At 43.2% G+C, this 26,523-nt stretch overlaps 1 protein-coding gene across 2 annotated transcripts in view; it reads left to right on the forward strand.

Annotated features, from left to right (window-relative positions):
- UBAC2 (UBA domain containing 2) overlaps positions 1-26,523 on the forward strand; it is a 190,170-nt gene that overhangs the window by 155,494 nt on the left and 8,153 nt on the right. For both annotated transcript variants that reach the window (XR_009213314.1, XM_032151181.3), the window contains exon 8: positions 9,078-9,200. Coding sequence is in view for 1 of the 2 variants with exons in the window: in XM_032151181.3 (XP_032007072.1) it covers positions 9,078-9,200 (123 nt within the window). In the remaining variant the exon portion in view is untranslated. The remainder of the gene's footprint in view (positions 1-9,077; positions 9,201-26,523) is intronic.

Genomic DNA, 26,523 nt, shown 5'->3' on the forward strand with positions numbered 1-26,523 from the left:
CTGGAGCCACCCCGGCTATGGACTGTGGTCTCACATGCGGCAGTGAGAGTGAGGGTGGAGACAGAGGCGGAGGAGTTCCAGTGGACAGAGCCTGGAGATCTGGTTTATGCAGTGGATGGATGTGGATGTCATGCCCCAAGACAGGGGACACAGCAAGAGATATGGGGTTGGAGATGAGTTTGTTTGGGATGTGTTCTATCTTAGGTGTCTCCTTAACATTTAGATGAAATTGTGTCCAGGAGACAGTGGGTTACATGGCTCTGAGACACAGTGTTTGGGTTGGAGGTTCGAGTTTGGGAGTCTCTACCCAGTGAAGCCCTAGGAATGGATGGGCACCTAGAACACGGAAGAAGGAGAGAAACACTCCCCACATGGAACCTTCAAGAACACCCGTGTCTGAAGGACAGGAGTGGGAGGAGGAGAATCTGAGGACACTGAGAAGGCATAGCCAGAGGGCTTAGAAAGAAAGCGGGATGCCACAAAGCCCGGGGAAGAGAACGTCGAGGAAGAGTGGTCAGTAAGACCTGGTGCTGCCAGAGGGCAGGTCAGAGAGCGCTCAGGAGGATCCACTGGATCTAACAAAGGGTGCTTTGATAACCTGGAAGAAAAAGGAAAAACTGTTTCATTATTAAAATACCAGACTATGAGCTTCTAAAAGGCAAGGAGGTTGTCTTAATTCTCTTTCTACTTTAGTTGCTGAAAGTATCACCAGGTACATTAGTAGATGTGATAATTTTGTGATTTTACATTAACTCATTCAAGTAAAACGATCTAGTCTTTTTCTGCCCTTGATCTCCGTGGTAGGTCATCCCCTTTGTCAGAGGCTCCTGTTAAATCAACCTGTTTCCTGAATGTGTAGGTATTTCCTTATGGCCTCGGTAAAGCTCCCCAGCCACTGTGCCATGGTCATAGATGGGCTGAGATACTGGTCCCCTCCCCCCTTGGGGGCAACTGGAAAGGGCCTGAAGACACTGGGCCAGCTGTAAACAGTTTTGGCTTTTCCTGTGGGCCATGCAAATCTGTCTTTTTCTGTGTGTGCCATGAGGTGGAAAACATTTGAAAGCCTTGGTCCATAGCACACTGAGTAAGTCCTTGTGTGGGCCCTGCCTCGCCTCCTGTGTGGCCAAGCACAGCACCCCTAAACAGTCACATCGCCCTTTGCTGCCTACCCCATGGTCTCCCCCAGAACCTTCCCTGCATGGTGGCCTTCAGGGGGCCACCAATTGTAGACTGGAGGTGCCCCTGCTGCATGCTTCACACTTCAAAACCTGGCATGCTGATAAAGGCTTTCTGAGCACCAAAGACTAAGAAGAAAGGGTGCATTTGTTTCCAATGGCCAACAGTCTTAAAATAAGATGAAGATGCTTTTGGAAGTCATTTTGGCTTTTCTAAAACATCACATTCATAATGCCCCCTTTGTAATTGTTCTCCATTTTACTCTTTTATGGGGCACCAACTTGTACAAGGAGTCAGCTCAGGCTGCACTGAGCTGAGAGTGGTACTGGCCACCTGGGAAATACGTTCAGGTCTTCCATCCATCGCAGCCCTCCAGGATCCTATAGTCTAGTCAGGAAGACGAGAAACAATACTGTATAAAGTATAAGGCCAAGTAGTAAGGAGGAGAATAATCATAGCTAAGCTGCAATAAGCTTGTAGATGGCTTTACGTTCTATTTTAAATGTTTCACATGAATTAACTCTTTTGATTCTCATACTCTCCATGTGAGGTGGGTGCAGTTATTATTACCACTTTACAGGTGAGAAAACCAAGGGTCATGGAAGTGTTTGAAAAGGTGTTACAATAAGAGGCAGAGCTGGGATTTGAGCCCAGGTATTCTGGCTCTAGAGACTGTTCTTATTCAGCTTCCTCTACCTTTTTGTCCCTCTGCCGTTATTCCTTAGCATTGCTTTGCTCCTTGAAGGCAGTATAAACCCACTTAGGCCCCTTTCTTTGAACACCTTGGGGAAAATGCCTTGCTTGCTCTCTTCTCCGTCGTTGAAATCATTCTCTTTTAATATTCAGCCCCAGCCCCATCCTCTTGGAAGTCTTACCCCTGTGCTTTGGCCGCAGTGGGTTGATGTCCACTCTGAGCTTTTCTAGTCCTTTTAATTTAGGCCTCCTGTCTTAATTATATATCATCTTGCATTGTTCTGGCTTTTCCATTTCTGGGTATCTTGCCTTCCCCCGAGGAGATGGTGCGCTCTTTGGGAGCAAGGACGAGACTGCGTGCCTGGCTCACACTCTCCTGTGGACGCTCGAGTGCCCGAGGTCAGCCACCCGTGAGCTCTTCTGGCTTCTCTGATGTAGACACTGCCTGACCATCCCATCCAGAAACCTTTCAATGCCCGTAGAACATAGATTTCTGTTCCATGGAACTTCTGCTTAATAAAATGTCAGAAACTTTTACTGCTCCTCAGCTGGGAAACCACATGTATGTATGTATTAATATATACTATTCATTCATACATGTATATGTACTCAAGAATTTTTACTTCATTTGAAATCTTACAAACTAATAATAAGTATTTCATAAAACGCCTGTTCAAACTGCAAGCTGTTTCCTTCTTCATTTTTAAAATATGTGGTTATTGCTTTTGAAGAAGACGAAGTGAAGGAAACATTTCCTGTTTATAGAGGCTCATATTTAACCCTACGTAAAGAGCAGATTCATGTCAAAACATCCTAGAACCTAGAGCCATAACTTTCTGCTTTTTAAGCACTTTTCTACTATCACAGGAGTAGAGGGATTGGGGCTTTGTTTGCTTTGCCTACTCTTTGATTCTCTCACTCTCTTGTAAGAAATGAAATGGAACTCAAAGCCCATTCCCCTTCCACTGTCCTGAAGTGGGTGTGTTATGTGCCTTTGCATGTTTTTGTATTTTTACTACATACGTACTTACCAGGGTTTCTCAACCTAGACACCGTTGACATTTTGATCCAGACCATTCTTTGTTATAGGGGCTGCCCTGTACATTGTAGGATGTTTAGCAACATCCCTGATCTCTACCTACTAAATGCCAACAGCACCACCATCCTGTCCCCGCTCTCCTCCTTCACTTAACAACCAAAACTGTGAGCAGACATTGCCAAATATCTCCTGGGTTGGGGGTAGGAGAACAGAGTCACCATTGTCATATATCCATCTAAAAAAGTTAAAATAGACCAGACGCAATGGTGCACAGCTGTAGTCTCAGCTACTCAGGAGGCTGAGATGGAAGATTGCTTGGGTCCAGGAGTTCAGGACTGCAGTGCGCCATGATTGTGCCTATGAATAGCCACTGCTCTCCAGTCTGGACAATGTAGCAAGACCCTCATCCCCCAAAAAAGTTAAAATAGTATATATACTCTTGTTCTGAGTATTTTTTAATTTATGTAAATAGTATTACATTTTATTTATATTATTTACATAAACTACATACAATTTATGTAAATGGTATATGTATATATTATATATGCATATTCTTGTACAACTTTATTTGTTCATTAAACATTGTATATTTGAGATTTACCCATGTAAATCTAGTTCATTTATTCTAGCTGCTTTTATAATGGTCTTTTATATAATAGAACCACTTATTAATTTATTTCCCTCCTTAGGAACAACTGAATTTTTTCCATTTTCTTACTTAATATTATAACCAGTGCTTCACAGAAGATCCTCATACATGACCCCTTCAGTATTCACAGCTCCCTGGAGGTGAAGTTGCCAGGTCATAGACTAGAATAGTTTCACTAGATCTTGACATGTTGCTCTCCAAAAGGCTTGTGTCAGTTTATACTCTCATCAGCAACTTACCAGAGTTACCATTTCTTTCACATCATTGCCACACTCAGTATTGTTGGGCTGTGTATTTTTGCAAGTCTTGTGGGTATAAAATAACTTGTTTTCATTTGCCTTTCCCTAACACTAGTGAGATTGAATAGCTTTTCATAACTTGGGATTTCCCCTTCTGTAAATGGACTATTCATATACATTATCTGCTTTTCTCTTGAGTCACTTATTTTTTTCTCGTTGATTTATAAGTGTTGTCTTATAAGTTCGTAAGTGTCATCGATTTATTAAGTCTCATTGATTTGTAACTTTTGAATTTTGAGCATATAGCAGTTATATGTTGTAAACATTTTCTCTCAGTCTGTAGTTTGTCTTATTTAATTCAAACTTTTAATACAGAAGTTCTTACAGGTAAAGTAATTTTTAACCACTTTTTTCGTTGTGATTTATGCTTCCTATTTCTGTTTTAGATATCCTTTCCTATCCTAATGACATGAAAATAATCTCCTGTTTCTTCAAAAAAATTTTCACAGTTTGGCTTTCCACATTTAAATCTTTAATCTTAGTGTTTATTTTTGTGGGTGGTGTGAAGTAAAGGTCTAGTTTTATCTTCTCCCTATCTATAGACAGTTGTCCCAGGACTGTATTCAGTGCGGACTCATAACCAAGTGCCCATGTTTACTATTGATTCCTAGACTCTGTCTTCTGTTTGGACTTTTTGCCTAACTTGCACTAATACCACATGACTTTAATTACTGCAGTCTAATACTAAGTCCTAATAACTGGTAGAGAAATCCTTTCTTATACTTCTTTAAAATAGTCATGCCTAGTTTTGAGCTTTAACTTCAAGTAGTCTAGTCCCACCAAAATATACACATGTGCATACTTTTGAATTTTGAGTATATAACAGTTAGGGAGTAGGAATAATAATAGGAATCTGACTCCAAATGACAGATAACACAAAATAGCAGAAACTCAACCAAGGTAGTTTATTTCTGTCTTGTATAGAAGTCCAGCAGTGGGCAGCCCAGGCCAGCGGGGCAGCGTCCTGAAGGTATCAGTCCCCAGCTCTTTGCTGCTGCTGTATCCTCAGCACAGGGCTTCCACCTGATCCTCTAAGAAGGGTGAGCCCCTGCCTCTGAGGATCTTCCTGGTCGGCCCATATTCCCTTTCTGCTGACATACCAATGTCAGAACCTAGTCAACGTGGCGGGATACTGAGAAAGGTAGCAAGTCACACATATATACACACCCAAGAAAACCAAAACTGGTTTTTCCAAAGGGGGAAAATGGATATTGGAAATGAACCAGCAGTCTGCTATACTGGAGTTGGCAGTGTCTGGATAGATTATAGGGTTACATGTTACCAGACTCAATTCAGGAACATGCCGAATCTTTCCATTTACTTAGAGATCTTGCAGATCTTTTGGTTGATTTTATTCTTAACTACCTTATATTTTTATTGCTATTTATAAATAGTAATTTTTTGTACTTACATTCTCTAAATGATTTCAATAGAGGAATGTTGTTACTTTTTAATCATACCCTCTTGTTAGTTCTCATGCTTTGAGAGACATTTGTAAACACTCTTGGATTTTCTAGGTGGATAGTCATCATTTGAATAATGAGTTTTGTTTCTCTTTTTGTGTCTTTACGTGAGATTTTTGTTTGGGTTTGGTTTTGTTCTCATTATGCTGTGACTTGTGCTGAATGCAAGAATTGGTAATAGGCATTTTTGTCTCTTCATGAATGGGTACTGAACTTTGTCAAATTGTTTTCATATCTGTTGAGATGAGCGTTTGATTTTTCTCCTTCAAACTGTTAATGTGTGGATTATGTTGCTAGTTTTTCTAAGATTTTTTAGATAAATCCTAATATAGTACATTGTACTAGATAAGAGAATTATTTTTTAAACATTGTTGGATTGAATTTGCTGATATTTAGGACTATTATATCTACCCAAGAAAAATAAACTATATATTGTATAATTTTTCTTGCTCATAATGGCCTTGTCTAGTTTTGGAAACAATGTTATGCTAGTCTCAAAAAATTAGGTAGGAAACTCTCCTTCCTTTTCTGTACTCTAGAGCAGTTTATATAAGATAAGGAGTCATTAAAGGTTTCATACACTTCACCTGTAGGTTTTTGGTGGGTAGATTTTTAAGTACTGTTTCAATTACATTAAAGTATGACATGTATCCAGAAAAGTAGATGCTATATAATAATAATCATACAAATGTACTTTTTGTGTTTATTTTGTTCAACATCATTTGAGGGATTCAGCCATATTGTTGCATGTCATTATAGTTCATTCATTCAAACTGCTTTATTAGATTACAGTAGGTGAATATGCCATAACTTACCCATACTATAGTTGATGGGCATTTGGGTAGTTCCCATCTTTGACTGTTATAAATAATGCTGCTGAGAACATTCTAGTCCATGTCTTTTGATGAACATGTGTTTGAATTTCTTTTATTCAGGAGTGGAATTGCTGAGTCTCACTATGGCTCAGCTTAAGTAGATGGTCCTGAACAATTTTCAAAGATAATTACCAATGTCTGTTTTCTCTAGAATAAGTTTTAATAAGTTATGCTTTTCTAGAAAGTTGTCTTTCATCAAAGTTATTGGTATGAATAAAGTATTCTTGTGATTTTAAAACAATCTGCCATCATATCCCTTGTATTATTCTTAATACTGTTTCTTTGTGCTCCTTCCTTTGTCTTTTCATCAAGCTTGCCAGGTTTGCCTATTTTATTTGACTTTGTAACAGCCAGCAGTAGGTTTTAGTGACTCCTTCTGTTTTTTTGTTTTCCATTTTACTGGCATTTGCTCTCAACTTTCTACTTTCTTCTTTCTCATTTCTTTAGATTATTGTTACTTTCTCTAACTTCTTAAATTGGGTATACTTAACCCTTTAATTTTCAGTTTTCTTTTTTTAATTTAAGCTCAATATTTTAAAATTACATCAACCACTTTATTACATCCCATGAACTTTGATAGGTAGGTAATAGTTTTATTCATTCTTAGATATCTTCTAATTTCCATTATGAGGATTTTTTTGGTTTCCAAATGTGTGAGGTTTTTTGTTTTAGTTATTATTTTGATACTGATTTCTAGTTTAATTGCATTAGGGTGAGAATATAATCTGTGTAATGTTTATGATTTGGTATTTGTGAATATTTCATATAGGATCTAGTACACAATTACTTTGTAAATACTTTAAATGTAATGGAAAAGAATGTATATTCTCTAAACATTAAATGCAAGGTATATATGTCCATTCAGAAATAAACTTGTTATTTATTTTTACATTATTATTTTTTTGTCTGGTTGATCTGTCAGTTACTGAGTTATATGCTGAAAATTAAATATATGTCTGGATGCTTCCACTTCTCTTGTAATTCTGTTAATTTTTGCTTTCTGTGTTTTGATGCCATCGTGTTACATATAAATATGATATTCATATATTCTATTGATTTTATCCCTAATACTGCCTTTTTTTGCCTTTGAGGTCTATTTATTTGGCATGAATGTAGAACAACAGCTTTCTTTGATTAGTATTTCTCTGATTTTTTTCCATCTCTTTACATCAACTTGTGTACATCTTTATATTTTAGATTTATCTTTTGTGGGGAGGAGGTGAGAGGTGAGAGTGGCTTCTGTTTCCCTAATTTTTTTTCACATCTGTTTTTTCTCGTAATACCTTATTCTTTTCTTTAAAGTCCTCCTGTGACGTCCTAGTCTTTTTGAAGCGTGTAATCATTTTCAGATCCTCCTATATTCAGGTCCTTGGGGACCCAGTCCTCCTGTGTGTTGTGTGTGCCAACTTGCTCATCATGGGTGATTACCTTGTGGATTTTGTAGTTTTGAATTCTGAGTTTTTCCCCACTGGAGCTTTAACTATAAATCCTGTGTAATCCCAAGGCAAGAGAATATCTCTCCCAGAGTACTTTTACATTTGCTTTTGCTTGGCTCCTTCGATACCTCCATCCCAAAACCAATCTTTATGTAACTTTTTTGATGGGTTCTGAGACCATGAATGTAACAACATATGTATAGTATAACTTGAACCCCAAATTTGCCTGTGGTTCTTAATTCTCAGGCAGGACCAAGATTCCTGCTGTCTCCGGGAGAAGACAGGCTTTTTAGTTTGATTTTTTTTTTCATCTCTTTCACTGAGGGTGCTGCCATTTGAAGATTGTATCTTTAGACAGATAATTGAGGTCAAAATTGCTGCCTCTTCAGACCCAAGGCTGCATCTTCCGAACTCAAACAATGATAAAACCCAAGTGGTCCTGGGTGAGCAGGGCCTGTGCTCCCCTGTCTCCCGGGCTGCTCACTGTGTGCAGCTCTGCGTCCCACGCCCTCTTGTTCCTGAGGCCTTGCGACTCCACTTACTTCTTTCATATTTAGCTGTGTATAGAAATATTTATCTATTAATAGCATTTTTAGGTGTTTGTAGTAGGAAGATTTTCAGATCTTAAATTTTGTCAGGACTAGAAGACTTCTAGAAATAGAGATTTAAATTAATAAATTCAAAGATTGCCATATAGCTAGAAACATGGATTTTTTTAAAGCAGCATGTGATGCATTTTTCTTCCCATGGTGGCTTCTTTTTTGTTGGTGACATAGACTAAGCAAGGAACGGCATTGCTGTCGGTTTTATCCGTGGAGCCACCCTCAGAAAAACGGTTACTGATCCTCACTTCTCACCTTTTCCCTGTTTGTCAGATTTCCCTTCACACTCTCTAGCCTGTTGCTGAAGTTTTATCACAGCCTGCAGTCTTCCTCCGCTGTGCGCGCTCGGGATTTACTTCAGTCGTAAGAAGAAGAAAGGTAGAGCAGGGGAGCATTTTAAGGGCCGTGATGGAAACACCAGATTTCTGGCTGCCCTCAGTTACTTAGGCACCTCCTCTCCATGTCTTCCTTCCTATCACGCCCTGCAAAGCCCTCAGCTCCTAAGAGTTAACTGGACTTGGGACAGTCAGTGGTGTCACAGTCGGGCTGAAATTAGGAGTGTCTGTACAGTGTCTTTCACTGCCTTCCAGAACCACAGTGCACAAACAGCTTTTGCACTGCCTATTACTTTCTTTTCTCCTGAGCACTTACTGCAGGCTGCCAATTTTGTGCTGTTGACTGAAGGATACTGTGATACTTTTGGATTTGAATTGCTTACATAGAGTGGATCAATATGACACTTCATTCCCAGTCTATAGATATAACTGCATTGAGAGAAAGCTCTTCTAAGCATTATGATGGTTCTGCTCCTTCTGTGTCTGATAACTGTGTTGATCTCTTTTTAGGGAGGAATGATCAATTGGAATCGTCTTTTTCCTCCTTTACGTCAGCGACAAAACGTAAACTATCAGGGTGGTCGGCAGCCTGAGCCAGCAGCGCCCCCTCCTCTAGAAGTTTCTGAGGAACAGGTAATTAATCAGTAATACCTGGTACTCATTCTAAATCCATGTTTCAGAGTTGAAGCAGTTTCGACCAACAGGACTCAAAAGTAATCAAGCGTGTAAATACAAAGATGGTGACAGCACTCCATCTGCCACCATGATAGAGACTTTGGGCCTTTTTTGGCTACTGTGGTTCTTACGAGTTTAAGGAAGGCATTATTGGTTGGGGGGTGGCGGGTGGGAATGCATGATGGTAGCTTGTTTTAGATGCTCTTACACTTCATATATACAAGAAACTAATGAGACTGGTTCTCTGTAAAGGATCGGGGACAAGGAGGTGGGAGGATGGGGAGGGAGTGTGCCTTTGGCATGGTTTCACTTTTGTATGGTTTTGAGTCATGTTAATGTTTTACATATTCAACAAGCAAACCAAAAGGACAGGGACAAATGTAAAACGGAAAAGAAACAAACAAATGATCTAACTGCATTTCAAATGAATAACATAATCACATTGAAGGAGGGAAAATGGATTTCAGTAACGTTTGAACCTGATATACCCTCAGTCTAATGAAGAAACAAAAAGAACTACAAACAAATCTTAAACATTTCTTCAAGGTTTAGTTTTCATAAGAGTATGAGTATAGCAATTCTGAAATTATGCTGTGTGTATTATAGATTTGAGCAAATGAGGAACTAGGTTGATTTTATTGAGGAAGAAGGAAAATAAATATATAAAGCAGGGGAAGGCAAGGGAGAACCCTGTGGGGTTGGAAAGGAATTATCACTATCATCGTAAACTCATGAGAGTGTGTGTGTGTGTGTGCGCGTACACATACCCTCACTCTGACCGAGAGGGGCTCAGAAGCAGTGGCCTCCTGGTAGCAGTGGGTTCACCTACTGCCCAGATCTGGTTTCTAAACACTTCCCCACTAAAAGGAACCAGTGTTCCTTCCCTACTAAAAGGAACCAGCCTCTTTAGGGAAACAGTGGATTCCAGGCCCAGGGTAGGGAACGTACAGGATAGCCCTGGATCATCGTGTGCCAGGAAAGTAAGGAAGTGATCAGTCACTGCTGGGGCATGTCAGAAGGACACTGGAGCCAGCTGCGGGATCCCGCTGGCCACATCTAGGGCATCAGCTTTGGGGATCAAAATAAATAAAGGATAGCAAGAATTCATGCATTATAATAGTAGATAAATATTTATATAAATACATACACTGGAGGAAAGGAAATGCTTTTCCTAAATGGAATGTCAAGTAATAAATACACAAAGAATGATGGTATTGGAAAATCACAAATTTGCAAGCATTATTTTTTTTTTTTTTTTTTTTTTTTTTAGACGGAGTCTTTCTCTGTCCCCCAGGCTGGAGTGCAGTGGCGCGATCTCGGCTCACCGCAACCTCCACCTCCTGGGTTCACGCCATTCTCCTGCCTCAGCCTCCCGAGTAGCTGGGAATACAGGCGCCCGCCAACACACCCGGCTAATTTTTTGTGTTTTTAGTAGAGATTGGGTTTCACCGTGTTAGCCAGGATGGTCTCGATCTCCTGACCTCGTGATCCGCCCGCCTCAGCCTCCCAAAGTGCTGGGATTACAGGCTTGAGCCACCGCGCCCAGCTGCAAGCATTATAATAAAAATCTATTCAGGGAAAAATCATCAATATCTGAAGACTAGGCTATTTATATATAGATGGTCCCTGACCTCTAATGGTCAAACTTTAAAAATTTTTCAATTTTACAGTGGTGCAAAAGTGATACATACTCAGTAGAAGCCATACATCAAATTTTGAGTTTTGCTCTTTTCCCAGGCCAGCGATACATGGTACGAGACTCTTTTGCGATGCTGGGCAGCGACTGTGAACCATTCTGTTTTTCACTTGCAGCACGATACTCAATAATTACATGAGATAGTCAATACTCTAGATTTGTGAGAGATGATTTTGCCCAACTGTAGGGTAATGTTAAGTGTTCCGAGCATGTTTAAGGTAGGCTAGGTTAAGCTGTGATATTCAGTAGGTTAAGTGTACTAAATGCATTTTGACTTACAATATTTTCAACTTACAGTAGATTTATTGGGACTTAACTCCATCGTAGGTTGAGGAGCACTTGTACTCTCAAAGTATCCCTCCACAAGTTAACTTACTAATTATAAAGGAAAACCGTAATTCTACAGAGGAGAAATTGGACACCACCTTAACCAAGTTATCAAAATTAACATCACCAATTATGGAACAAAGAATTATTATGTTCATATCCTGAAAAGGACATATCAGTTATGTGTTACAATCAACATGCATAACTTTGATTGTAAAGGAAAATAAGATAAACTTAATTTGAGGGACATTCTGTAAAATACCTGGCCTATGTTCTTCAAAAATATGATTTTCCAGATTAAAGGAGACTTGGGAGTCATGCTGCCCAAATGGAAAATGTGATCCTGGACTGGATTTTGTACTGGAGAAAAAATGTCTGATGAAAGGCCATTTTAGAATCAATTGATGAAATTGGACTATGGATTGGATATTGGTATTACATGAATTTTACATTTCCAGGACTTGGTACATACCGACCATGGTTAGGAAAGAGAATATTCTTGTTCTTAGAAAATACACACTGAAGTATGAAGGAAAAAAGCACCATGATGTGTGCAACCTGCTCTCACATGACTTAGGAATATCTGTGCATGTCAGTACATAGTGTGTGATTGTGTGTATGTGTGACAGAGACAGAGAAAGCAGCTGTGGCAAAATAACAATTGGTGAATCTGGTTAAGGAGGAATCAAGGGTTCCTGGTACTATTCTTGAAACTTTTCTAAGTTTGAAGTTATTTCAAACTATAACCTTTTAAAAATCTATAAAAGAAAGTTAAGAGTGTTGCCGTCATAATACTTCGAAGTTTCCCTCTGCCTGTTGTTTTTCCCTTTCAGCAAACAAAACGAATTGAGATCAGCATTTCACAGCTGACCAGGCCATCCAGGCCATCACCTTCCCATTCCCTGTGCCCAGAGTGAACAAAGGCCAGGCACCTGCTGCCTCTGTGGCAAAACTTTGTCCTCACTTTTCCCGAAACTCAAAAGGCGCCCCTGGGCAGGGATCTCATAGTCACCCATGTGTTAGGCTGTGACAAGTGTTTTCGAGAGAAACCACTGTCATGTGCCCATTGACATCCAGCCCCTCCCGCTTGCCGCTTCTCCACTCAGACTGATGGTTTCAGCAGCTCTTCAGGATTAACAGATGGAGTATGGAGCCACAGTTATCCTCTTCTACCTCCACTAGAGAATTTCTAGACAAAGGTTATCCCCATGGATAAGAAAAGCCCAATAACCTGCCATGTGTAAAATCTTTCTATAACATGTTTAACAAATAAGATACTGCTGTCAAATTTAGCTGAAAAGAAATATCAAAATTCTATTATGTTACTGTTTACTTGGTACAGCAGTGAGTCACATTCCTCTTGGGGCAGCCGTTAAGACGAGGTATTTAAAGGTGATATATTTCTCAGTTTGGGCACTTCAGGAAAAAAAAAGTGTCAAAAAGGGAGTGAAAGGAGTATGTGTGTGATTGAAGTCTTCACGGTTGTTTTTTGTTTGTTTGTTTAATGAGTCATTTTTCCTTGATCATCCCAGAATGACAACAGCGAGGTTACTTGTTGTCAACATTGGTTTAAAACAGCACTTAATTTCTTCCTCGCTCTGTGTCATGAGAAGTTGTAAAAACATGAGGGGTTGTTTTTAACATACGCTTTCTTATACATTGATTTTCTAAATCTTGTTTTTGGTGTTTCTTGATTATCCTGCAAATAGCTGTTATAAACCATTGTTGCCTTAAAGACGCAAGGTTCTTACTGGCATTATTCATTCTGCAGGCTCTTGGTGTTTCTTGCAGTGTGTACTATAGAGATTATAAAAGATAAAAAAGATACTGTTCTTGCCCTCAAGATGCTTACAAAAAAGTTTATAAATAATAATAAATAAGTTATAATCTCTTGGCCAGTTTGTTTAACCACTGTCTAAAATATTTGTTAATAACATGTTAAGATAGCTTGAATTAACAAAAGCTTTTTTTGCTTAATTTTTCAATTAAGTGTTTGTATTTTCTTCATTTAAATATCAGAGCCACGTAATTTTAATGCATTAAGAAACTTAGTAATTTTTTAAGCCAAGAAAAATAGAAATTATTATTCGAGTTTTTTCTGCTGTAAACAAATACTTGAGGAATTTAGTGAGAGTTCAAGAAAACCTGGTAGACATGAAATGTATGCCATGTACTTTGAAAGCAGAATATTCTAAGAAGAATGTGCGTCCTTTAATAAATCCAATAATAGTTTGATAGCCATAGAAATCTTTTGCCACCTTTTCTACTTTTGCTATTTTTGCTGTTATTAAGATTCAAGATTTGTAGTTCTTCAGAATCCACTCCCGTTTTTTGGTGAGTAAACCCACGGCACCTCTGCCAATTCATCACCCCTCAGAGATGCCACCCCAGCCCCATTTAAGAATATCCCAAGAAGGAGGTTGCTGTGCAGGCAGTCGGTGCAAGGCTGGAGAGTGCCAAGCCACACAGTGCGCCCTGTGCTGCCTGGCCTGCCAGCTAGATGGTCGGGGTGGCAACAGCGATCCCCGGAAACCACAGGGCGAGATGTCTGTTCATGCCTTCCCTGTGCAGACGCGCGGGGAGGAAGATCAGAAGAAAACCCCACAAGTTCCTATCAATTTCACAGAACTTTTCAAGCGCTCTTAGAGTTGAAAGATAATGTCTGGGGAAGGAGAAGTCTAAATATGATGAAAAGACAAAGGTGGATAAAGTAGGCTGTGGGGGGAAAATGAAGGATTATGGACCAGCTAAGGGAGGCAAGGAGAAGACCCCTAATGCCCCCCAAAGACCACTGCCTGTTCTGTTCAGGATCCCCAGCATCAAATCCATAGACCCTGGGATTGCTTTTGGAGATGCGTAGACAAGCTTGGTGAGCTGTGGAATCAGTGACTATGAGAAGCAGCCTTAGGACACCAAGGTGGGGAAGCTGCTGGAGAAGGCCAGGCAGTGTTACCGGCTCAGAGTCTAAAGGGAAAATGGGTGGCAAGAAGGTCCTGCCAGGGTTGCCCAGAGAAAGGTAGACAGGAGGATGAGGAGGAAGAAGAAGATAAATAAAAACTGTTTGTCAACAACAAGAGCAAAAATGCCAAACCAAAGGCCGCTTGATAAAACTCTTGAGTAATCAAATGTGCTCAAATATTTGCTATCTTAGAAATAAGTATATCCAGGCCAGATGCCGTGGCTCACGCCTATAATCCCAGCACTTTGGGAGGCCGAGGCGGGCAGATCATGAGGTCAGGAGATCGAGACCATCCTGGCTAACATGGTGAAACCCTGTCCCTACTAAAAAATAAAAAAGTAAAAATTAGCCAGGCGTGGTGATGGGCGCCTGTAGTCCCAGCTACTCGGGAGGCTGAGACAGGAGAATGGCATGAACCCGAGAGGCAGAGCTTGCAGTAAGCTGAGATCGCACCACTGCACTCCAGCCTGGGTGACAGACCAAGACTGTGTCTCAAAATAATAATAATAATAATAATAATAAGTATATCCATTATTCCATCTCTCTCTTTTTTATTTATTTATTTTTTAAAAAAACAGGTATCTTTATACTACTACAACCCATACTCAAAATTAACAAATGATTAAATTTGTCTCATATTTGCTTCCGATTTTTTTTAAACCAAAGGGGAAAAAACTCATCAAGTGTATCTCTTCTGAACCTTCCCAAAGCTTAGAAAATGACTGTTAGGTAAAATCAGACAAGAAAGTTAAATAAGACTAAACCAAAGCTGGAACTTAACAAAAGGAAGATGAGCAAATTTCAGCTCCCTCTCTCCGATTCATGTCTTTCCTTCCTTTAGCCGACAGTGACCAGCTGTCTGCTCTGCACCAGGGCTAAGCACTGTGCTGAGTTCTGAAGACACTGAGATGGATAAGGCGGAATGTCCTGCCCTGAGGAGCTGTGAGCCCAGGGCAGGGAAACAGGTGGACAAAAGAGCATGTGGAAGTGTTCAGGTGCTGCTGAGGCCGAGAAAGGCCGTCAGGGCAGTGGTGTTGCAGAGGAGGGGCCTGAGGACAAGTACATGGGAGGTGGGGAGCCACGGATGGGTGGGCTGGAGTGGAGGGAACTGGCGGGCCAGTTCACTGCTTGGGATTCTAGAAGCTGGACAGGAAGGAGGCCAGACAGGCTCGCCAAGGTCTCATGTGTGGCATGTGGTTATACTCTAGACACCAAGGAACCATGCGGGATCTTACACAAGAAACACCATCATTGGGTTTCCTAAGAGGATGGACTAGACACAGAGGAGGGGGCAGGCTGTAATCTTATAATTTTCTCTATCCAGGCCCAGGAAACATGGTGCAACTGTCCAGACAAGAGATGTTACCATTTGGTGCATTAATATTAATAATACATTTATAACGCATGTCAAACGACAGAATTACAGCAAATTTAGTGACAGATCTATTTGGCTTTTATTTGCAACTTACAAATTAGTGCAGCCTCCATTCTACAAAACAAAACGTGAGCTCCCCGCCAGGCAGTACTGGAACAGTGCGTTTTGTAAGAAGGAAACAGAACAATAGAAAAATAACTGATAGGTTAACATTGAATTACTTCAGGTTGCTTTTTTTTTAAGGGTTAAAGCAGAGGGGAGTTCCTTATTATGCTGACTCGTGTAGTCTGGGATCTCCTATTTTCAGAAAAAGCAGGTCTTCTTGTTTTGGGATCTATCTGCTTCCTTAAAGTTTCAATTTGATTATGTGGCATTTAGCATGAGTGACTCCATTTAGTTTGGTATTCTGGTTTGTTGGAGCCCTAAACAATGGCGTCCCATAATTTTTGTTCAATTCACATGACACGTCATGTGGATTCTGTTTATGTCTCTGAGATATCCATTAGCCCAAGTAGAGAGAATGGCTTTAAACCCACAAGGTGCTTTCACTCTTAGCTGATAAATAGCAAAACGTATTTAGTATTAGAGAATCTAAATCTTAATGAGGCTGTCTCCTCTCTTCTCATCTCAGGAATCCTTACCACTGTCTCCAGAAAACCCACCTAAACTCCTAAAATGCACAGCTTCTGAAAGCAGAGGGTCTAATATTTATTGGTTTTGAGACACCTCGTGCTTCTGCTCTGAGGAGCCAAGCATGGCAGCACATTGGGTATTGGGTTAGCCTCCCATGGCGTCTGGTCTCCCTGTGGACAGCGAGCTCCCTGAGGGCTGGGGCCAGGTCTGCCTTGTTTCCTAGCCTGTGAAAAGCCTGATACACACAGGTGCCCCAGCATCGGTTGGAGAAGGGTTGAACACGAAGGTGTGGCCATTAAACTTCCCTTTCAGAATTCTTGTTTTCACATAAAAAAAAGTACTAGAGAGTGTATTATGCCAGGTTTTTCCATTGCTTGCTCTAGTAGATTGGAAATATGTTTTCTAACAAGATCCCAAAGTTAGATGTGAATGAAATACTAGATGGTACTCAAATAGTAACCAACTTTGGTGGGGTGTCTCATTCTGCTGGGTGCTCTGAGAGAGGTACACAAAGGAGCTCGGCCAGCCTTAACTAAAGACCTGCTCCATACAAGACCCTGACGAGGCTCTAGACACACTTGGTCTCAGAGCATCCCAGAGCCCTGGCAGGGGTATGTAATAACCAGAAACCTGAGTTCAGCCAACAGATGTGAAAGGAGCGGGGGATCTACAGTTCTCCCAAGGAAGAGAGTGGCCAGACGGGGAGAGGGGGTGGGGGCTGCACTCCCTTGCAAGGATCGGCCATGCGTTGGCATGGGAGTGGGCGGCTGGTGCCAACAGGTAACCGGTGCCAGTTGCTATGACAGCAGTGGGTGAGGCAGGCCCAGCACATCTGGGCTCCCCCAACAGGGTGTGCATGCTACCCTGCACCCAGTGTGAGCTCAGGATCGGGTGGGGGCTGTCTTCAGGTGGGCATCGCTTTCTGCAAGCGTCAGAATATGGGAAGTAAAAACCCCCCCCAAAAAAAAGTTTGTTTTTGACGCGCTTAGCTAAAAGGGAAGTTAAAGAAAACCACACTCTAGTCTGAATAAACCAAGAGGAGTCTTTCACTGAGGGGAGTTGCTAGAAATCTCACTGGAATGAATGTCCCATTTTAATTAGGTCAAACAGGAATTGAATTGCAAGTAAAATACCAAAGTGGGATTTCATTTATTTTCTTTTCTCTTTTCCTTTTTCCCCTTTTTTTTTTGAGACATGGTCTTGCTCTGTATCCCAAGCTGGAGTGCAGTGGTGCTATCATGGCTCACTGCAACCTCGACCTCCTGGGTTCAAGCCATCCTCCCAACTCCGCCTCCTGAGTAACTGGGACTACAGGCACATGCCACCATGCCCAGCTAATTTTTTTTTTTTTTTTTGTAGAGACAAGGGTCGCCCAGGCTGGCATTTTCTTAAATGAGAATTATCTTGAGGTAGTAGGGACACACATCCCAATCATAGATGTTTAAAAATAAAAAATAAGGAAAGAGAAACTGGTACAGATTTTTTTCCATTTCTAGGGTGTTTTCCTCATTCAGTGAGTTCTCTGAAAAGCACATTATAGGGGAATGTATTCCATCTTGCTCTCCTTTGGAACATTGTCAGGTGACGGTGACAGTGCTCTTGTGGCAACGCCTATTTCTGTCATGCTCCCCTGCCTTGGTCAGCCAGCCATGTGGAAGCGTCACACCAGGGCTGGTGAAGGGCTGCTGACACCTGTGGTTCAGGAGCTCGTGATGAAAGGCAACTGATGGAGTCATGCCTTGCTCCACTGGGGCACCCTAGACACCTCCAAGAGGATCTTCATCCCTGTGGAGGCTCTGGTGGGGCACCCTGGACACCTCCAGAGTGGGTCTTCATCCCCGTGAGGGCAGAGCTGGAGTTTGCCGTTGCCACAGCACCAGCCGCCCCTTGGTGTCCTCTGAGTGGCCTCATCTCTGCTTCTGACCTCTGGAAGTCAGGTTTCCTGTTACAGAAAGCAGACTCTGGATGTTACATTTGGGGAATGTTAGTGTCTAGAAATAAGAAATAAGTAGATGTGGAAGACAGGAAAGCATAGCACGCTGGAGGTGAACCCAACTAGAGCTGGCTTCTCAGTGAAGTTAGAGGAAGGAATCATTTCGATTTGGGGGCTAGAAACCAAGCTGCACTCTAATCTGATATTTTGTGGTGAGGATTTTTAGGCAGAAACTTCTTGTGATGCCTGAGCAGGAGGAAGGTACTGATTGTGCTCTGAGATGGAGAGGGAATGTTGAAAGAACACCTTTTTAGAAAATTTCTTTGAGACATTTTAAAAATTTTCCAGACCAATGAATGACTGCAAGCCCATCAAGCCAATGCTGATGAAGTTGCAGCATGCGGCGCTGTGCCTCGCCTCGCCTCGCCATTGCCTCGCCATTGCCTCCACTCACGCCAGAACACGTGTCTGTCCTAGCACAGTCTTTTCCAGAGTTTCAGTGTCCTACCAGCATTCTCATTTTGTCCTCCACATGTTTATTGGTCACTTTTGATCTTCACGTTCATCCTTCTCTAACCGGTGCTGGGCACCGGGTGTGTCAGGCTCTGTGCTGGGGGGAAGCAAGCCAGGCCTGGTGCCAGCCCTCAGGGAGCTCACTGTCTATGAGGGAGACCACATCCAATGCAAGGTCCTAACCCAGTACCCAACTCATACAAGTACCTAGTGCCAGTCCTTAGAGCAGAGGAGACCGTCTGTAAACATTCATTCCTGTACTTTAACAACTTGACATCAGGAGATTTTACACTGAAACTTTCTCTTCCTGTGGATGTTAGATCAGATCAGGTGCTCGTGGTGAGTTCTGATGCTTCTCATCCCAGTAGCTGGGCTACAAAGACAGGAAGCAGCCTGCAGAGAAAATGAAGTAGTTCAGGGTTTCAGTGTGAGTTAATGTGTGTTGTGGCTAAAATACGGTGTTTTCGATAGGGAGAGAGATGGGCTGACCATCTATAAATACCATTATTTATATAGTCATCAGAGTTGTGTATTTGCTAAACTTTGTAAATACATAAAGTGTATTTTAGAACAACACAGGCTTTTTGTTAGAATGTTATGCTCACCATTTAAAAAGATTGCTCCTGTCTTTCTGACTTCATTAGGGCCCACCACACACCTAGCCCTGCTGCCCTCCATAGGAGAATAGTGGTCCTGAGAGGTCATGTTTATTGAGCACTGGTTGTGTTTATGGAGCGCTTGTCATGTGCCTGTCACTGTTCTGGGCTTCTCACATACATCCCTCTCATCTCCCAAACTGCGAGGAAACAGAGCCAGAGCCTGGTCCCCTGCATGTGGTCACACGGGGCCAACTCCAGAGCTCGGGTCTCCCTGCCACCCTGCGCTGGAGTCAGACCTAAGACAGCATGCAGTCTCCCCTGCATTTTTATTTCACGGAAGCATGAACCTGATTTTCTGTCCCTGCAAGTTGAGTATCCCTTATCCAAAATGCATGCTGCTGTAGTCCTTCAGTAAGCCCATCACACATTTTCTCCATGTCATCTGTAGATACTTTTTCTGCAGTGTTAACATCATCTCCATCATCACTGTTGTCACAGTCACCTTGACTCAGAACCATCTCAGCTATTTCACCATGGGTCAATTAATGAACAGCTGGAGCCCCCTTGTCGATGTTAAAAACTTCAATATCTGGCCAGGCTCAGTGGCTCACGCCTGTAATTCCAGCAAGTTGGGAGGCCGAGGTGGGCAGATCACTTGAGGTCAGGAGTTCGAGACCAGCCTGGCCAACGTAGTGAAACCCCATCTCTACTAAAAACACAAAAATTAGCTGGGCATGGTGGCACATGCCTGTAGTCCCAGCTACTTGGGAGGCTGAGGCAGGAGAATGGCTTGAACCCAGGAGGTGGAGGTTGCAGTGAGCCGAGATCACGCCACTGCACTCCAACCTGGGTGACTGAGCGAGACTCTGTCTCAAAAATAAAATAAAAAATAAAAACTTCAATATCCACTTCTTCCGGCTTACTGACAGACTCCGAAGGTATATTTTTTACCTGTTAGGAGGCCAGGCATCATTTTGTCCTCACCTGACATGTGGAATCCTTCAAAGTCACCACCTTGTTCGTCATCATCACTGAACATAGCACAGGCCAGAGGTTGTGCCAGGCTTGCATAGCTGTGTTTTCAGTCACTGTGTTCCATGCATTGGCAACAGCATGTGTGGCATCCTTCACGCTAAATGCCTGTTGAAAATCTTCCGTACCCATTCATTGCTGCTAGCATGTTGTTCAAGAGGCACTTTTATATTTTTCCTTCATTGATCTAAGAATACCTTGGCCACATGGCTGAATTAATGAAGTCACATTTGAGGAAAAGTACATGGCATAAACATTATTTTTGATGAGCATTTCAGCTGGAGGATGAACAGAAAAGTTGTCAAGGAATAACAAAATATTTCAGTCATCATCCAGCCCAGCTTCCCTGCAGTGAGCACAAGCCGCAGGTCCAAAATGTTTGGGAGACCAATCAGAAAAGATATCCCTAGTTAAACATGCCTTTTTGTTGCATAATAATGGTCTGGTAAGAAGTTCACTCCTTGAAAACAGCAAGGACACAAACTTTTGCGTGTCATGCAAGTTTATGCTTATGCACGCCTGCTGCAGTAGCATATCCCAGCAAAGTTGTTCTGCCCTTGATGTCCTCAGTTCCTCGAGGGGCTGTCTCATCAGCTGTAGTTGTGTCTTTCTGGAGCAATAAAACCAAAACAGTGATGTTCCATCAGCATTATAGACTTGTTCTGGCATCAGATTTTTGTCAGCAATGACCTCGGCAAACTCACCAGTGAATTTCTTTGCTGCTTCATGATGCTTTATCACCACATTAAAAAATTTAGTTTCATGTTTTTTCTTAAATTTCTGCAGCCAACATGTTGAATATTCGTAGTTCCCTTTCATTTTCAGTTCATCCTGATAGATCCTTGCTTGTTTCCTGACCCACATAGCATTAAGTGGCAGGTGCTCACTGCAACACCAAGGAATCCATCCTCGGTACATGATCAGGATCTTCATTTTTAGCTTTATGCAGTGTTTCTCTATTTTTCATTAATTTCTGTTTATCACTTTTAGCACAGAACTTCAACAGTTTATCCTTCTGTTTCTTCAGGTCCTATATGATGGTCACTCCAACACCGTACTCTCCTGGAAGACGTTTCACACTTACACTGCTCTCCACTTTCTCCAACAGCTTGACTTTCTATGCTATAGATAAACAAATCTTTTTCTTGTCACTGTTACCCAGAAGGGTATCTGCAGGCCTTTTAGATATTTTAACAACATTTTTATAACACAGCAGACAGTAAGCAAAAAAACACAGTGAGTGATGCACGTGGGTTCTGGCCCCATGCAGGGCATTGTGGTGAACCTGCCCACTGGCATGTGCTTGCATGGGGGAATCGGGGCATGTGCAGAAAAGGCACATCACAGCTGAAGGAGGGTGAGAGGGTCTCTTTTCCCTTGGAGACACTGAATAAACTACATGTTGTGGCCTGCATTTTGACTGCAGCCCATCACATGAGGTCAGGTGTGGAACTTTCCATTTGTACTGCCATGTTGGTACTCAAAAAGTTTCAAATTCTGGAGCATTTTCGATTTAGAATTTTCAGATTAGCAATGCTTAATGTGTGTTTTGCTTACCTGACTGCACGTCTGCACACTCCTCAATTTCGTCTTACTGTAATTTGAGCACAGGAGTTGATGCTTCACATGCCAAATAAGCTTTCCCAGGAGAGACCGTAATGAGATGTGTGGGGATTGGGTGTGCTGGGCTTCTCTGAGCAGATGAATAGTGAGAGCCACAGCAGTAACTGTTAGTGTCCACCAAAGAGCCCTACAGACAACTGTTCTCTGTGCTGCTAGTTTTTGCTCCAGTTCTTACTGTCTATATGGTGAACCACTGAAACTACATAAAGAAAGGACAGCAGGGGCCGCTAGGCTAACTTGCAGGGCTGTGAGCACTGCACCGCACCCCTCTACTGAGGAGTATTGGGTAAGCACCCATCGGAACACCTATCCCCTGACCCTTCTCATCCTTGCTGGCTGGTTGTCATCGCATACCCAAGCCCAAGCATGCAGTTTCACTTTGCCGTGGATGTTTAGTTTTGGACATTATGGGAAACCTTCAGGTACCCTTTCTTAGTGTAATTGTTTATTCCTTTTAAAGAACTGTGCTAACGTTATTGCTACTTAGCAATTGTTTTTAATCTGGTGAAAAATACTAGGTCAGTGGGCAATGAAAGTTCTCCTATCACACTTGTCTTCTCACCCATAAAAATTGCTTAAAGCTCTGAAGCCAGCTTTGGCTAAAGGGGCATGATCTGCCCCTCAGTGGATGAAGAGCAAGCCTGCTGCAAGCTTGTGACAGCAGACACACTCTTCTGCCAAGACCTGTGAAAAGCCAGTCTTAGTTGTCAAAACCAGCACCACGGCACATGTCATTCATGTCTGAGAGAATGAACTCAGAAGGAAGTCTCATGTACATAGAAAGCTTGCGTTCTTACTCTAGGATGTCACCTCCATGACTTACAACCCAGCCCAGCCATCCCAGACCTAGGGGGTTCTTCCCTCTCCAGGGCAGGGCCTGCATGCTGTCCGTGCTGCTGCCCTGTGTGGTGACCTATGTGTAGCCAGCCCATTATCAGCATCCTCTGGATTCAAAACCAAATGTATCATCAGTGGAGGGAGAGCTCAAGTGACAGGTGGAGCTGTGGCCTAAAGTCACACTTCATCACTCCAGATTATGAATCGTGATTTGCCAAATCTCCAAATTGCTGAGTGTGGACAGCAAATGGATTTGTTTCTGCTGGCTGGGTGCAAAGAAGCAGCCAGTCCTCAGCTGTGCTTGAAGTACCACAGGTAGTAGTAAAGGTAGCTTTCCCAAGCCATTTAAATAAACGTCATTAAGAGTGGCCAAGTTGTTTGGGGGCCATGGCATCATGGTGGTGGATAATAGGTGGAAGGAAGGCAGGCCAGCTGCCGTTTGGCCTGAGTTATCTCCACCAATGACAGTGGTCCTTAACTGGAAGTAACTGGAGGAAACATCATACAGGTTATTTCCACCCAAGATTGGAAAGACCACCTTGATCAGAGAGTTTTCCTTCCACATGACACGTACCCAACCTGAGTCCTCCAGCCCCTCTCCCTGCACAACCTGATGGAGGCTTGAGAAAGCACAGGGAGGAGGAACACTTAGCTTGGAAATGTTCCTGAGGAAAAGGAAAGTGTGAATTCTGAGAACCGAGTGGCAGAATTGAAGTTTCACGTCTGGCAAAAGCCTAAACAGATTATTATCAAATAGATGATTTGTGAACGTTGAAAAGACAGCTGTGGTCTAGGACACCAAACCAATCCTGTTGGCAAGATATCACCAAGACCTTTGACAGCATCTCATCAGCTTATGAGAGACGTTGGTGACATGCAGAATGGATAATGATAGTGCAATAAAGTGGGTTTGAAACTGGTTAAAAAATGTTGATTAACCCCTTGAACACAGAGTTCTGGGCTCTTTGACCTGACCTGTTTGGCGTTTTCATAATAATAACTTGAACGAAGTTGTAGAGGTTTACTAATCAAATTTAGGCATGATACAAGTTTGAGGGAGATGATTAACAGTAGATAACAAAACGAGAATTGAAAAGAATTCATTTTGGTTGGCTGGAAAATGATCAGATGGAATTTAACAGAGATATGTACAGTCCTAGACTTAAAAGGTCAGGTAGGATTTGAGAGACCTGACTTGAGAGCATTTTATGTGAAAATTCCTGAGTGTTTTCAGCAGGCCCAGCTTAACCGGCCACACCAGTGATGCAGCTCCTTACACAAGAGCGTGCACAGGCACACACACACATATGCACACTACTAATGCATTCCTCTGCTCTCATTGAAGCTAAGGGCCCAGACTATTGGAGGGCAGCGGCCTCACTGCTCGTTGCCCTGGTGAGACCACGCCCATGGTGTCACACTCAGTTCTGGGCACAGTGTTCTGAGACGGTGTGCACAGATGGGAGGGAATGGGCTGAAAGGAACTGGATCCTGAAACACAGGAATGAGCAAAGGCAGCCACAGCCCTCATACCGGGAGTTCACAGCGGTAGGGAGAAGCTATCACCCCACAGACACAGCTGCAGGGAGCCCAGGACAGAAGGCAGTGGGGCAATGAGGACTTCGCTCTGGGGGCCTTCTAGTCTGGGAGACATGGGAAAAGGCAGGGGCCCCAAGACCCACCAGGGGAAGAGGAGTCAGCAGATTCAGGGCAGAGGGCAGAGACAGCAACACGGCAGAACAAGCCACAGTGCCCACAGGCCTGGGTGGGGGCCGAGAAAAGCCAGTGGGTCGAGGGAGGGAGGAAGGAGAGGGCTGTCACACCCGCAAAGTGCTTTATGTAGGAAAAGAGAATAGGGTTGTTCTCGGTGACTTCAAAGGGCAAAATCAAGAGCTGTGGCGTTGTGCGGATGGCAGCTCGTGAGAGGCAGAACACCAGGGTGGCAGCATTCTCAGCCACCTGGCAGCGAGGCCAGGGCACTCAGCCACAGCTGATGTGCATATGATGCATTAGTAGTGTGCATATATGTGTGTGTGCCTGTGCACACTCTTGTGTAAGGAGCTGCATCACTGGTGTGGCCAGTTAAGCTGGGCCTGCTGAAAACACTCAGGAATTTTCACATAAAATGTTCTCGAGTCAGGTCTCTCAAATCCTACCTGACCTTTTAAGTCTAGGACTGTACAGATCTCTGTTAAATTCCATCTGATCATTTTCCAGCCAACTAAAATGAATTCTTTTTGATTCTAGTTTTGTTATTTACTGTGTTTTTTTTTTTTATCTACGACACTCTCTCCTCTGGTGGGAAAACAAACTAGGTTTCTGCCTTCGCTGTACGCTGTCCACCAGCCCTGGGCAGCTGAGCATGAGTCATCTGAGGGCACCATAGTGTCCCAGGTGCTGGGCATCTTGCCGCCCCAGGACAGCCCTCCCCACCGCGAGGTGTTTAGAAGACACCTGGCAGCCCTTCTTGGCTTCCTAGCCGGGGCTGTGCGTCAGTCCCTGTGCTAAGGGTTGAAAGCAACGTTCCAGGGAGGAGCACACTCACTGCGTGCATTTGTAAGCCTAGTCCTCACCCACTGAGTGGTCCCATGACATGGGCGGCACCTTCCGTTTGGAAAAGCCCTGGCTGGACTCCAGCTTCTGAGCAGAGTCCACTGCTTGTCCCTGTTTGCCTTCAACTCTTCCCTAAGGCCTTTGGGGGAGGAGGGGTCTGGGTGTCTGGGCCTGGGTGGTCACTGGGGGGTTCCCTCCCGCACCTGCCTCTCTCCTCTCTGCACTTTTCTTCCTCACCTTGCTGAGTCCTTGGGTTAATTTTGCTCAATATCAAGAGTTAGCCACTAGGCTGCGGGTGAAATGGGATGGAGAGGAAGAACAGCAGGCTTTCTGGAGCCACATGCCCAGGCCCATGCCTGGCCCCTCCTCCAGCCACCCCATGCCATAGTCTCCACTCACACCCCGAGTCCCCTGAGCAGAGGAAGGGGTGGCAATACTGGGCCCCTTCTCTTTCCACCATGTAGCACCAAGTAGCTCGCTCTCTTTCGGAAAGAAAAATTGGAAACTCTGACTAAGTCCTCAGGTGAACCCACAAAAGCCTCTTTAATGCGCAAGTGGCTAAAAAACTCAACACGTACAAGACTGTTGACTTTTACGAGGTGTTATTGCAAGTGCAGTTTGTTTTAATATAAGTACAAAAACATGTATTCCTGTGGCAATCTGGGGCCATGAATACTTTTGTAATATATTCTTGATTGGGAAAAAAGGTTGCAGATAAGCTTTAGTAACCCTGCCAATTTCAATACTGGAGACTGCCTGTAAAGAAAAGTACAGGAAATCTCCATATTCACAGAATCGGGATTTGTGGTCAAAAACAATGCACGCCTGCTCCTCCCTGCTTCTGGTGGCTTTCACTACCTCCTTCCTCGGTCGCTGCCCCAGGCTCAGCCCCACTTGCTGCCTGCGTAAGCCCCAGGCTGCAAGCGGGACAGCTGTCAAAGTAGTCCGAGCACCCAAAGGCAGGCAGTTCTTGGCAGTGACGCCAGGGGTGTGATGCCAGGGCTGAGCGTGGCATTGATGCCAGGGGTGTGATGCCAGGGCTGAGTGTGGCAGTGACGCCAGGGGTGTGATGCCAGGGCTGAGCGTGGGTCACCACCATAGGGAATCAAACTTGACGCTGAGGCGTGTGGCCTGGCAGTGAGCCTGGGCAGCTCATGCCGACCTGCTCCCGAGGCCTGGTCCCAGTAGGCCACTTTACCCT

The sequence above is a fragment of the Hylobates moloch genome, unplaced genomic scaffold (assembly GCF_009828535.3).
Source record: "Hylobates moloch isolate HMO894 unplaced genomic scaffold, HMol_V3 SCAFFOLD_4, whole genome shotgun sequence".
NCBI classification, from domain to species: Eukaryota; Metazoa; Chordata; class Mammalia; order Primates; family Hylobatidae; genus Hylobates; species Hylobates moloch.